The 13,271-nt window shown below is 53.9% G+C and overlaps 1 protein-coding gene across 1 annotated transcript; it reads right to left on the reverse strand.

The window, feature by feature from the left end:
• Nucleotides 1-1,311: 1,311 nt before the first annotated feature.
• SNAI1 (snail family transcriptional repressor 1) lies at nucleotides 1,312-7,051 on the reverse strand. The gene is made up of 3 exons (XM_032256019.1): nucleotides 6,813-7,051; nucleotides 5,599-6,126; nucleotides 1,312-2,316 (listed from the first exon to the last, which is right to left on the reverse strand). Exons 1-3 carry the CDS (start codon nucleotides 6,892-6,894, stop codon nucleotides 2,132-2,134), a joined length of 795 nt encoding a protein of 264 aa, XP_032111910.1. The 5' UTR covers nucleotides 6,895-7,051; the 3' UTR covers nucleotides 1,312-2,131.
• Nucleotides 7,052-13,271: the final 6,220 nt, after the last annotated feature.

The following is a 13,271-nucleotide window of genomic DNA, read 5'->3' on the forward strand; positions in this document are numbered from 1 at the left end:
CCAATTTTATAGAGGCAGAAACTATAAAACAAACCACAGAGGGAGGGAGCCTTGCTCCAAGTGTCCTGAGAGGCAGGGGCATGAGCCGGGCCTACCTAACTCCCAGGATGACCGGAGAGCCAGGCTTGGTGACCTCAGGCAAGCCCACCTCTGCGCCTCATTTTCCCGAGGCCAAACCCTCCGGGATTATGTGAAGTCATGAAATCATTCATGCAGAGGCAGCACCTACTGTGGGTGGATGGAGGTGGCCTAGAGGGACCTGCAGGGACCCAGGAAACAGTAGGCCTTCAGCTCATTGATGCCCAACCCCCATTCCCCCAACTCCCTAACTTCCCTTCAGGGAGGGAGGCCACAATTTGGCGATTGTTAGAGAACGTTTTTTTTTCCTTTTGGGAGGAAAGCTGCAAGTCATTAAGGGCTGCTCCCGGCCTGCGGGTCACCATTTCCTGTTTAGAAGAAAGAATCATCTCTCCTTTGGAACATGAAGCTGCCCCCACCCCCAGCCTGACTCTGGGGCTCCGAAGCTCTGGGAAGCTCTGGGACGCCTCAGCTCCTCGCAGGAAACTGGCACCTCCAGCACCTTTTGTGTTCAAAAAGGACACTCATTTTCTCCTGGCCCCAGGAGGCCCCCAGTGGTGAGGTCACCACTGCCGGCCAGTGGGGAGTGAATTACCCTAGCCCAGGACACAAGCTGACTGTCCCCGAGGTCCTGGGAGCAGGAAGCTGAGTGACCCCTACCCTTTGGCCTGGCTTCTCACCCTCCTGGCTCCAGCCAGCCAATTTCCTTGCATCAAAGGCCATTTGGTACCCAGCAACAAGACAGAGGTGTGGGGCTGACACGGAGGCCCGAGGGGCCCGGAGCCCTTGGAAACAGGAAGGACATCCTCTGTCTCCTTGGTCAAATTCCACTCACATCTAGGGGAAGCGGCCAATCCCACCCCAAAAGACCTGCAGTGCTGGGACAGAGCTTTGCTGCCTGCCTAGCTGATAAGACCCAGGAAGCCAGCTTTGCACCCCGAGGGTCAGATCAGCTTCAAAATTCAAGAAAGGAAGCAAAAAGCCACAGTGTATAGTGAAGAGCTCGCATGGATGCTGGCGGCTCACCCACATGCCAGCAGGCAAGACACCTGGGCCGAGGTGAAAACCCATCCCATAAGATCCCTGACAGTGTCACCCAGGACTCCAAAGCCCTGTGAGGTTCCCAAGGACAAGATTTTAGGCTGTGTCAGAATATCTAAGCTTCAGGAATTCCTGTCCCCTTCTCCCTTACCAAAGACCTTTCAAAACACCCACCCTGTATTACAAAGAAGCTTTTTAATATATAAATTAACTGCTTTATTGAATATCAATAAACTGTACATATAACTATACAAAACGTTTCCTTGATACAAAATGCTTGAAATATAAATACCAGTGTACCTTTAAAAATGTAAACATCTTCCTCCCAGGCCCACCTGTCGGGCACCCAAAATAGTTCTGGGAGACACATGGGTCAGACCAGAGCACCCCACTCAGGCCCCCGACAAGTGACAGCCATTACTCACAGTCCCTTTTGAGACATTGTTAAATTGCCCGGGAAACAGGTGCCACCCCGCCAAACAGGAGGTTGAAATAGCTGTCCGGGCTGGGGCATCTAGTCTGCTACCGCCTCCGCAGGCCCCGGGGCTGCACCTGGGGGTGGATTATTGCATAGTCAGTCACACCTCGTGGAGGGTGGTCTGAGGGTTCTTTGTGGGGTGGGGGTGAGGGGAGTAGGGTCCCCTGAGTGGGGAGGGAGCTTCCCAGTGAGCCTGTCAGCTTTCGTCCCGTAGCTCAAAGCAGCTGTATCCAAACAGCTCTGGATACAAAAACCTAGCAAGGCCAGCTCGGGACAGCCCCCGGCCTGGGGCTGCCAGCTGCCCTCCCTCCACAGAAGTGGCCACGGGCAGGCCTCTTCCAGAGCCCACCGAGGGACCCAGGCAGAGGAAACAGAACCAGAAAATGGCCTTCATCAAAGTCCTGTGGGGCTGAGGCAGCCAGAAGTGGGGCGCTCAGGAGGGAATTCAGTGAGAAGGACCTGGCCCTTCCTGCTGGAGCTGGGGAGGCTGTTGGGGAGGAGGCCGGTAAGGAGAGGAAGAAGGAGCCTAGAGGGTCAGCGGGGACATCCTGAGCAGCCGGACTCTTGGTGCTTGTGGAGCAGGGACATTCGGGAGAAGGTCCGAGCACATGCCTGGCACTGGTACTTCTTGACATCCGAGTGGGTCTGGAGGTGGGCCCGCAGGTTGGAGCGGTCAGCGAAGGCACGGCTGCAGTGGGGACAGGAGAAGGGCTTCTCGCCTGGGGACAGAACGGCAGAAAGGCTGAGTGAGCCGTGGGACAACAGTTGGCAGTGATGGGAATCCCTCCCCACGTGCCCCAAACCCTGAAAGAATCCCATGATCCCAGGAAAGCCAGGCCACAGCGAAACACGCAGCCAGGGTCCAAAGGCTGGGACCTGACAGCTCTACTGCTTCCCACGGTACAACTCCAGGCAAGCTGTCCGGCTTCTCTAAGCCCGCATCTTCCCACCTGTAAAATGGGGCTATTCACCCCCGACTCATAGGGGTCGGTAAGTGACAGGAGATGGGGTACAGCACTCATCATCCTGCAGGGACGTGTGAAGGGGTCCGCAATGATGACTGCACACTTTTACTGATTGGTCTTACTGTCACTCAATCCTGCGGTGGTCCTCATTTCAGAGATGGTGAAGCCGAGGCCCAGAAGTAGCATGTTCAGGGTCCCCTGGTAGGACCCCAAAGCCTCTGATTTCACCCACTGTCCTTACTGCCTTTAGTCAAGGGACAATGTGGTTGGTGTGCCTTACGGTCCTGGAGTCATTCCTTGATTTACTTTGCTGGGGGCCAAAGCTAGTCAGCCTTACCAGGCCTCCCCAGGCTGGGTAGGCCACCCCCGGGCCCGGCCAGCAGCCTGCTTTCCTCAGCACCCCACCTCCTGCACTGCAATCCCAAATCTTGTCTGTTTTCCAATGAGACTGTATCCCATAAGGGCAGGGGCTTCCCTGAGTCCATTTAAGCCCCAGCCCAGGGCCTGGGCCCCTTTCTACCACGCAAGAGGCTACAGAAACCTGTGCCCCCCGACACACCATCTGCCTGGCTGAGGCTGTGTTGGGAGCTCAGTCCTCAGTAAGCCCTTAGAGAAGAAATAGCTGTTTTTAAAAATAAAAAGGCCTCAGAGGAACCCGCCCCTCACTCATGCCTCGTCACTATCCCTGCTCCGACCAAAAGCCTAGTTCCAAAAACACCAATCATGTTGTTTTGTCTTTTCTTGGGGGTGCAGCATTTTCCAAACAAAAAGTCATAATAGTAACTCATTAAACAAAAACCTATGGAGGCTGGGTGTGGTGGCTCATGCCTGTAATCCCATCACTCTGGGAGGCCGAGTGAGGCAGAATTGTCTGAAACCAGGAGTTTGAGACCAGCCTGGGCAATAAAGAAAGACCCTGTCTACAAATTTTTTAAAAATCTATCGAGCTCCTACTATGTGCCAGACACGATTCTATGATACTGAACAGTCTTTTTAAAAAATATGCAATTCTCCAATCCCTTCACACCCAGTCTGATACGCCCCAAGGCCAGGGCTGGCCTGTTAAATCCAGTGCTGGATGGAATTTAAGAGCTGGGAGTGAATTAATTCCATCACCTCCTGGGTACCTAGGGTGCTACACTGAGCTAGCAGGGTAGGAGGGAGTCCAGAGGATGCTTCCAATGGGACCTGTACATTCAACAGTGACCTATGGAGTGCCTGAGAGCTGGGCTCCGTCTCTGGAAATGCACCACTCCACAGGGTCGGGACCTGGGACGGGGGAGGGGATGGCTGGGCGAGCATGCTACTCCACTCTGCCACTGCCCCGCAGCCTCCGCACGCCAGGCCTGAAGGGTTTGTTGATTGCATTCTGAGTCTTCATGTGAAAGAGAAAGTTAAGTTCTCACTTGTGAACTAAGGGCTGACTCTGGAGATCTGGTAAAGGGGCTGGAGTCCATTCGTGAGACTGGGCGGGATATGATGGCACCCCCTTCCCAGGGCTGTGGTGAAGCCCTGAGCACTGCCTCCTGCACAATAAGTGCTCTAAGTGTGATGAGACACACCCGAACAAAAGAGGAAGGAGACATTCTAGGACATGATGGGCTCTGGGAGCGGGGCTGTGTGCACACGCAGGAGTCGAAGACCACCACTCCTCAGATCCCGCGCCCCGCAGACGCCTTCATGGTTCTCCTGGCAAGTGTGAAATCGGCACCAGGCCGGCGGGGACAAAGGCCGCCGAGGGGGGCACCGTACATGCGATACCCCCCGGATTAAAGGGGCCTGCCACGCACTGGGCCAGCAGCTGTGACTGGAACAGGTGCTGGGCACCGCTGCCCCATGCACCTGCTCTACCCCTCCCAGCCCCCACCCACTGGGCCCACCATTAAGGCACACAATGGGAGTCAATGAGGACAGCAGTGATACATTTCAAGGGGATTTCTGTGTCTCAGCCGTGCCTTTACATTAAAATAATGCCGGATGGGGGGGTGAGGGGGGGGCAGGAGAGCAGCACCCTGAGGGGTTCAACGCTCCCAAAATAGAGCCCTGTGAGCTGGGCAGGCACCCAGAAGGCCAGGCAGTTGGACCTTTACATGTTAAAATCAGGGCTAAGGGTGCACAAAGGAAGAGAAATGGGTAGCCTTAGTCGAATAAGATGCCAGTAAAAAGTTCTACCTCTTCTCCACAACCAGAAAGTTTTCTAAGCATTTAGTAAATTTTCGAGACACCAAGACTCACGTCTTGGTCTGCCCCAAAGATGCCATTTCCTGGTCTGCCAGATAGGACTGAGTGGGGGTGGGGAAGCAGACCAGAGAACCATCAGGTATAATAAATTACTGTAAAGTGATTAGCATAAAGTGATTATCAACCTTCACAGCCACTCTCTAAAATATACGCTATCATCATCCTCCCCTGAGGCTCAGAGAGGTTAAGTTGCTTGCCCAAAGTCACACAGCAGGGAAGCAGAGCAAATGGCAAGGAAGCATTTTGTGAGCATTTAGCAGGTACCAGGCACTTTGCCAGGTGCTTCCCATACGCATTCCTGCATTTAGCCTGGATAGAAACCCCACAGGCTGCTCTCATGCCCCTCTGAAAGATAGGGAAAATGAGGCTCACAGAAGTGAAACATCAGCCCAAGCTTTGAGAAAGTTCTCAAAGCAGGATTCAGAGCCAGGTGGGGGGTCTGACAGCATCCTGTCTGGCTAGGGAGGGGTGAATCAGGAGAGGGTGGGGCCGAGTGGACCCCTTCACACCTGGCCACCACCACAAGGTGCTGGTAGCACCTTTCCCATTTCCAGCTCCTACCCATTTGGTTGAGAAACTGGCTACAGGGGATTGGGAAGGTGTCTGCTTTGCCCATCTGCTTAGCTGATGATGAAACATTTCTGCCAAAGGTTTCCAGAGAGCCAGGCCCCTGAACTTGGGCTAGAAGTTAGGAGATTCGGGGCCTCCATGTACAACTTTGAGAATGAGAAAGTAAGCGCAGATTCACAAAAGCTGGCAGAGAAAGCAGTGGGGCGGGCCAGGAGGGGCACTTACCAGTATGGGTCCGGACGTGGCCTTGCAGCAGCCAGGGCCTAGAGAAGGCCTTCCCACAGGTGCCACAGACGCAGGGCAGCGTGTGGCTTCGGATGTGCATCTTGAGGGCACCCAGGCTGAGGTATTCCTTGTTGCAGTATTTGCAGTTGAAGGCCTTTCGAGACTGGAGATCCTTGGCCTCAGAGAGCTGGACCAGCTGCTTGGGCACTTGGACCAAGCCTGGGAAGGCAGCATAGGCCTCAGCCTCCAAGGAAGAGGCCGAAGTGGAGGAGAAGGATGAAGGAGCCGGTGAGGGTGGGCTGGGGGGCTGGGAGCCTTTCCCGCTGTCCTCATCCGACAGGGAGGTCAGCTCTGCCGCCCTGGGGCTCTCCTGGAGCCGAAGGGAAGCCCAGGCAATTGGCTGGGCTTGCGGGGCCAGGACAGAGTCCCAGATGAGCGTTGGCAGTGAGGCGGTGGGGTTGAGGATCTCCGGAGGTGGGATGGCTGCCAGCAGGTGGGCCTGGTCATAGGGCTGCTGGAAAGTAAACTCTGAGGGAGAAAGAGCAGTCAGGCGTTAATTAAATCATTCACTCAATCAACAAACGGGAGCCCACCGCTGGCCAGGGGCTGGGTAAGGCTGACTCTCAACACATAATTAGATCAATAAAATTATCCATAGCACAGACCAGATTCCCGCCCTCCTCGCCCAGGTCACCCAACCTGAGTCTCTCTCTCACAGATAGGACCCCCAGTTGAAGAGGGTCATTTCCAGATCTCCGTCTCCTGGGTCCCAAGTCCCCGGCCTGAGGCCAGAAGCCCATTACCCCAGCCCCGGAGCCACCACTCCGCCCAGTCCCCCTCATCACACACATCTGGTCTCTCCACCCCTCCCCTCAACCCTCTGGACTCCGGACTCTCCCCAGCAGCGTCCGGCGGGCCCTTCTGGCACAGGCCTCCTTCCCCTCTCGGGAGCTCCTGCGCCTCTCGCAGGCTACAAAGGCCCCCCAAGCGCAAGACCCCTGCCCGCTACACAGCACCCCCACCCCCAACCACTCAGCTAGATCCCCGGGACTGGAGACCCACCTGCCGGTCTCCCGAGCCCGAGCCCTCAATGCTCCACAAAACATCCTTCGAATCGATCCTGGCCCAGGCAGGCCGCCTCCCTCAGGTGCCCCCCACGCAGCCTTCGCCTGTCTCCCTCAAACCTCCTGGAGCCCGGGACCCCTCCAACGCACCTGGATTAGAGTCCTGCAGCTCGCTGTAGTTAGGCTTCCGATTGGGGTCGGAGGGCTTCCTAACGAGAAAAGAGCGCGGCATGGTGGCCAACGCACCGGGGTCGCCGAGTCGCGCAGGAGTAGCGCAGGAGCACCACTGCTGAGGCCGTGCCGCGGCGCAATGAGTGCAGCCGCGCCGCCAACTCCCTTAAATACTCCCGGGGGCGGCAGGGGAGGGGTCTTATCTGCCACGCCCCTTTGTCACCTCCGCACCAATTGGAGGCGCGTCTCCGCCGAAGGCCACGCCCCGAGCAGGTGCGCCGGAGGCGGACCCGGCTCGCGCCGCGTGGCGCTGGGAGTCCGGGCGGAGGCTCCTGCGAGGCGGGGTTCGGGAGCGCAGCGCGGGTCGTCCCCAGTGCTAGGGCTGTCCGGGGCGGGACATCGGGCGCAGTTAGGCCCCTGCGAGGCGGGACCCCTCGCACCCACCCGCTGAGCGCCCCGCGGTCGGAGCCCTTCTGACGCCCCCTGGCGCTGCGCACCGGCCGGGACACCTGACCTTCCGACGCCCGCCCCCGCCTCGGGCTTGGGAGGGGGCGGAAATTTCCTCCGCCCGGCTGGCGCCTGGAGAGCGTGGCATTGAGGAGGGAAATGCATATTGCTGGGGAGGATGCGAGGAAACGGACACCGCACGTGGCTCTTGGCAGCATGAAATGCCATGGCTTTTTTGCAAAGCAGCCTGGCTCAGCTAGCGAAATGCGCCCGTTCCTTCCCTTAACCAGTGTTTACGGAGCGTCCAGCACGTGTGGGGGACTGTACCTGGGGCAGGGGCACAGCCCTGGACAGGACACTCAGAGCCTCTCTCGAAGTTTAGCTACCCGTCCAGTGGGGGAGACAGACGAAGTAAACAGACAATTACAATGCAAAGGGAAGTGTGCTTTGGTGGGGGAGAGACGGGACGCGGCGACCGTTAAGAGGCGGGTCACCTGACAGGGGGGTCGGGGTGACTTCCCAGAGGAAGTGAAGAATTATCAAGGGGAAAGGCCGGAGGGAAGAACGGGAACTGCTTCCGAGTAACTCCTGGAGAGCAGCTCCCAGGGATGGGGTGGGGTGGCCAGACCCGGAGAGGGCAGATGTGAGGAGTTTGGACTTTGCCTCAAGGGCACTGGGGAGCCACCGAAGGATTTTCAGCTGAGGAGGGACCTGGTTAGAGTTTCCTTGAAAAAGATCCCCGTAGGCCGGCAGAGAGTTGGGATGAGGCGGGTGTGTCTCTTGAGCCCTTTGAAGATCCCCGATCCTGTCTAAAGGCTCTCACCGCTCCTAGGGGACCCTGACTGAATGTATGTGGGTTGGGCCCAGGTGAGGAGCAGCTGCACCCCCACCCCAGCTTCCCTGGGAGGCATGCCAGGCCCAGGGGTTGTGCTGAAATAAACCCCACAGGTCTCGCCATGCCTGTTTCCACCTGTGAAGGAAGACTACGAATACCTTTACGCACCCTCCCCGCCAACCACCAACAACAACTAGAAGGGCAGGACTATTGTCTGTTTTGGTCACTTGGTGCTGGGTGTAACAGCAGTGAGCAAAACCATCCTCCCCTGGTTCTAACTGGAGAGTGGGAGTAGGGTGGGGAGACAGGCAACAAGTAGTCATTACGCAGAATACCCCCCTCCCATGTCAATTTAGCTGCAGTCAGAATCCTCTCCTTGAAGCTAGAGTGAGGCCAGATCACCCCCTCCTCTGCTCAAACCCTCCCATGCGCCTGTCTCAGAGTAAAAGCTGAAGTCTTCTCCTCGGCCAACGCGGCCCGCTGCTCTGACCCCGGCTGACCTTGGCTTGAGCCTCTCTCCCTCCCCCAACCACAAGGATCCTGCCCCCAGCCTTCCTTCTGTGCCTCCAACATCCCAGACCTTTCTCACCTTGGCACCTGCCATTCCTCCTCCTCTCCTCTAAGTCTTTTGCTTCTAGATCTTCCCGCTGGCTGCCCTTCACTGTTTCAGCAGCAACTTCACCAACTGCTCAGCCTCGTTTAGTGAAGAGAGAAATGGCAAATTCAAGCCACAGTGAGATGCCATTTCACGCCTATCCGAAGGACAACAAGGAAAAATATGGTCACCGTCAAGTGTGGATGAGGAGGTGAGGACAGGCAAGAGTGTCAGTGGTCACAGTCACTTGGAAAAGTTTTGCATCAGCTCATAACAGGTGACTCTCCTCTCCCAGCAAGTCCGTCCTCAAGCCAACTGCATCCCAGGGGTTCTCAGCTCTGGCAACACATTAGATCCCCATAGGGAAGGATTAAAACACCTAAGCCTCTGCCCACCCACCCCCACCCACATCCTGATTTAATTAGTTTGGGTGGGGCCTCTGGCATCAGCATTTTAAAAAACTCCCCTTGGAATTATAATGAGCAAGGTTAAGAAGTGCTGTCCAGCCCCAAACCCAGAAAAAAACACAAAAGGATATTGCACCTAGTTTCTAATAGCAAAAAATCAAAAACAAAACTGGATACATCACTGTTTATCAATAGTAGAATGGATGAATGAACCGCGGTGCAATCCTATAACAGAATACTATACAGCAACAAAAACCAACCACAGCTCCGTGCAGCCACAGGGATAAATCTCAGAAACACAGTGTGGAGCAGAAGTCATAAACAAATGCATAGTTATTTGGATTTACATGAGGTTTTGAAGCAGGCAGATGAAACCCTATATTATTTAAGGATGTATGTGGGGGTTGTAGAATTAGAAAGAAAAGCAAGGAAGTGCTTTTTTGTTTTGTTTTTGAGACAAGGTCTTGCTCTGTCACACAGGCTGGAGTGCAGTGGCACGATTACGGCTCACTGCAGCTTGGAACTCCTGGGCTCAGCCTCCCAAAGTGCAGGGATTACAGGGGTGAGCCACCGCGCTGGCTGCAAGGAGATGTTTGATACAAAATTCTGAAGAGTGGCTGGTGGGGATGGGAGGCAAGAACAGACTGCACATGAAGCTTCTAGAATTTTGGTAATGATCTATTTCCTAGGCAGAGAGGGATCTTTATTATTAGTACACTGTACACAGACTTTATTTTACAGTATCTTCATGACATTCAGTGTACATAGACAATTTAAACACTTTTAGGAATGAATGATATATTTAACACAAAAAATGTAAGTCACCTCCTCAGGGGAGCCTCCCCTGATCACCCTAGCTAAAGTAGGACCCACCCCTGCCCAAGAACCCACCTTTTTTCATTTTCCCCCTTTCTTCGCTGGGACGCGCTACCATGCCTGGCTAATTTATTTTTTGTAGAGATGGGGTCCCGCTATGTTACCCAGGCTGGTCTCGAACTCTGCGGCTCAATCGATCCTCCCACCTTGGCCTCCCAACTTGGTGAGATAACAGGAGTGAGCCACCGCGCCTAGCCCACCTTTCTCTCTCACGGCCTTATTCTGCTTTCCTCGAAGCAGTGGTGGACGCTCCGTCAAGTACTTGCAGGCAGCCACCGCCTGGGCCTCACGCTTTCCACTTTCCTTCAATGGTCGGGCACCTGCGCGGGGCATGTGGGTGGGCGGCAACGCAGAGGGGAGGGGACTTGCTCGGATCGGATCGAATTGTCCCCGCCGCCCCCTCCAGACCCGCCCTCGCCACCCTCCCTCCCGCAGGCGGCGGAAACCAAGAGGTGAGAAGAGGCTTCGGGCCAGGCCTCTCGGCCGCGGTCCAGCTCCCTTTGCAGCGGAAGGCGAGGTGACAATTTTGATACTGTGGTGTCAGGTCCTCCCGGAAATGGGCAACTTTTCCAGCCCTGGCGGCCTTGGACCTGGCAGGGCCAGGCCCTCGCTCCCTCCCCGCACGAGGGGGTCCCGCCCGAGGCCCGGGGCGCGGTCCTCTGGCGCCCTCTGCTGGCCAAGATGCCTCTCTGCAATCGTCGCGGGGTGCTGGGCGCACGCGCTTTTCTTGGGGGTGGAAGGCTGGTGGGAGGGCGATCTGGGAGTACCTTGTGTGATCACGAAAGGCTTCTGGATCACGAAAGGTTTCTGAACATACATTTGAACAGAAGCCTGCATTTTCTGCAGGTGCCGATCTCCCACTAGAAGTAAAACCAGTAGCTAAATAATGTGATTTACAATTACCCAACTAAAAGAAGTCTCCCTCCATTCCAGACCTCCTTTTCCCTCCCCAAAGCAACTTTTTTTTTTTAAACTAGTAACTTGTATGACCTTCCAGAGATGGCCTACGTATATATTAACATGTGCATGGGCAGTGCGTGGTGGCTCACACCTGTAATCCCAGTGCTTTGGGAGGCCAAGGTAGGAGGATCACTTGATCCCAGAAGTTTGAGACAAGCCCGGGCAAAAGCAAAACCATGTCTCTTTAAAAGAAAAGAAAAGAAAAGAAAAAAGCCAGGCATGTTGCCTGCCTGTCGTCCCAGGTACTCGGGAGGCTGAGGTGGGAGGATCACTTGAGCCAGGAGGTAGAGGCTGCTGTGAGCCAAGATCGCACCTCTGCACTCCAGCCTAGGCAAGAGAGTGAGGTCCTGTGTTTTATATACATATACATATATGTATATATATGTATATATGTGTATATATATATACATATATATATATAAAACCCTTTATGTATTACAAATAGGAACCTCCACACTAGCCTACAATTTGCTATAATAACATTTTTTTTCTTTTGAATCGTTATCACATGGGTAATGCTATAGCAATATTCGGTGTTTTAAAAATCATCCCATATCATGACATGCAGTGCCCTTAACTTTCTGCAGGGCTGCAGACTTTTCTTTGTATGGATTGTACCACATCCACACAATTTACCTAATGAGAAGACTCATGATGGGCATTTAGGTTAGATTGCAATTTATTGGCTACTACAAATAATGTGACAATTTCAATGAATGCCCTATATATACACGCATCTTTGCACTCCATATCAAAGGATATGTTATATAAAATGTTGATACATTTGTCCGAATGTCATCCCAAAAGATTAAACTCCCACTAGCAGGGAGTTGAGGGCCCCTTTTCAAAAGCTGTCCAACACAGAGTATTGTCTTTTTTTTTTTTTTTTTTTTTGACAGGGGGTCTTGCTATGTTGCCCAGGCTGGAGTGCAGTGGCTTGATCATAGCTCACTGCAGCCTCCATCTCCTGGGCTCAAGTGATTCTCCTGCCACAGCCTCTTGAGCAGCTAGGACTACAGGCCTACAGGTGTGAGCCACCACACCTGACTCTAACTTTTTTTAATTTTTTAATTTTTTTTTTTTTTTGAGACAGAGTCTCACTCTGTCACCAGGCGCCAGGCTGGAGTGCAGTGGCTCGATCTCGGCTCACTGTAATCTCCACCTCCCGGGTTCAGTTCAAGCAATTCTCCTGCCTCAGCCTCCTGAGTAGCTGGGACTACAGGCGCATGCCACCACACCCAGCTAATTTTTTTGTGTTTTTAGTAGAGACGGGGTTTCACCATGTTGGCCAGGATGGTCTTGATCTCTTGATCTCGTGATCTGCCTGCCTCAGCCTCCCAAAGTGCTGGGATTACAGGCGTGAACCACCGCGCCCGGCTATTTTTTATTTTTTGAGACAGTCTCTGTCACCCAGACTGGAGTGCCATGGCACAATCTCTGCTCACTGCAACCACCGCCTCCCAGGCTCAAGTGATCCTCCCACCTCAGCCTCAAGAGTAGCTGGGTCTACAGGTGTGAGGCATCACATCCAGCTAATTATCTTTTTTTTGTTTGTTTGTTTTGTTTTTTTTGTAGAGCCAAGGTTTTGCCATGTTGTCTAAGCTCAAACTCCTTGGCTCATGTGATCCACCTGCCTCAGCCTCCCAAAGTACTGAGATTACAGTCGTGAGCCATTTGCTGGCCTTTACCTTTTTTATCTTTGCCTGTCTGATAAGGGAAAATGGGATCTCCTGTTGTCATTTGCATTTCACGTGACTGGGGTGGAGCTTTTTTTGAGGCGGAGTTTCGCTAGTTTCGCAGGATGGAGGGCAATGACGCGATCCTGGCTCAGTGAAACCTCCACCTCCTGGGTTCAAGTGATTCTCCTGCCTCAGCCGTCCAAGTAGCTGGGATTACAGGCCTGTGCCACCACTCCCAGCTAATTTTGTATTTTTAGTAGAAACAAGGTTTCTCCATGTTGATCAGGCTGGTCTCAAACTCCTGACCTCTGGTGACTCGCCCACCTCGGCTTCCCAAAGTGTTGAGATTACAGGCGAGAGCCACCGCATGCGGCCAGGGTGGAGCATTGTTTACATACTCCAAAGCCCTTTCTGTTTCTCTGTGTTCTGAACTATTGCTTCATGTCCTTTGGTCACCAAATTGATTAACTTGATTTCCTTCTGTTTATTTAATCCTGCATGTCCTTCCAGTGAATGAACTTGATTTCTAAGAGCTCTTTGTTTATTAGGCTGCTGGCCCCTGTTGATTGGATCATCATCAGTGAATAAATTGATCAGGAGTTGGAAAGTTAATCTTGACCAGGAGAAAGACATTGTCTA

The sequence above is a fragment of the Sapajus apella genome, unplaced genomic scaffold (assembly GCF_009761245.1).
Source record: "Sapajus apella isolate SASKATOON/1434 unplaced genomic scaffold, GSC_monkey_1.0 scaffold92, whole genome shotgun sequence".
Classification (NCBI taxonomy): domain Eukaryota; kingdom Metazoa; phylum Chordata; class Mammalia; order Primates; family Cebidae; genus Sapajus; species Sapajus apella.

What these genes read in the sequence shown, in the direction of transcription:
- SNAI1 (XM_032256019.1), bottom strand. Translation starts at nt 6,894, where the DNA reads ATGCCGCGCTCTTTTCTCGTTAGGAAGCCCTCCGACCCCAATCGGAAG. An exon ending in GCTGCAGGACTCTAATCCAG is followed by an intron (nt 6,127 to 6,812) that starts GTGCGTTGGAGG and finishes TTTCTCCCTCAG; the next exon opens with AGTTTACTTTCCAGCAGCCC. An exon ending in CCACGTCCGGACCCATACTG is followed by an intron (nt 2,317 to 5,598) that starts GTAAGTGCCCCT and finishes TTCTGTCCCCAG; the next exon opens with GCGAGAAGCCCTTCTCCTGT.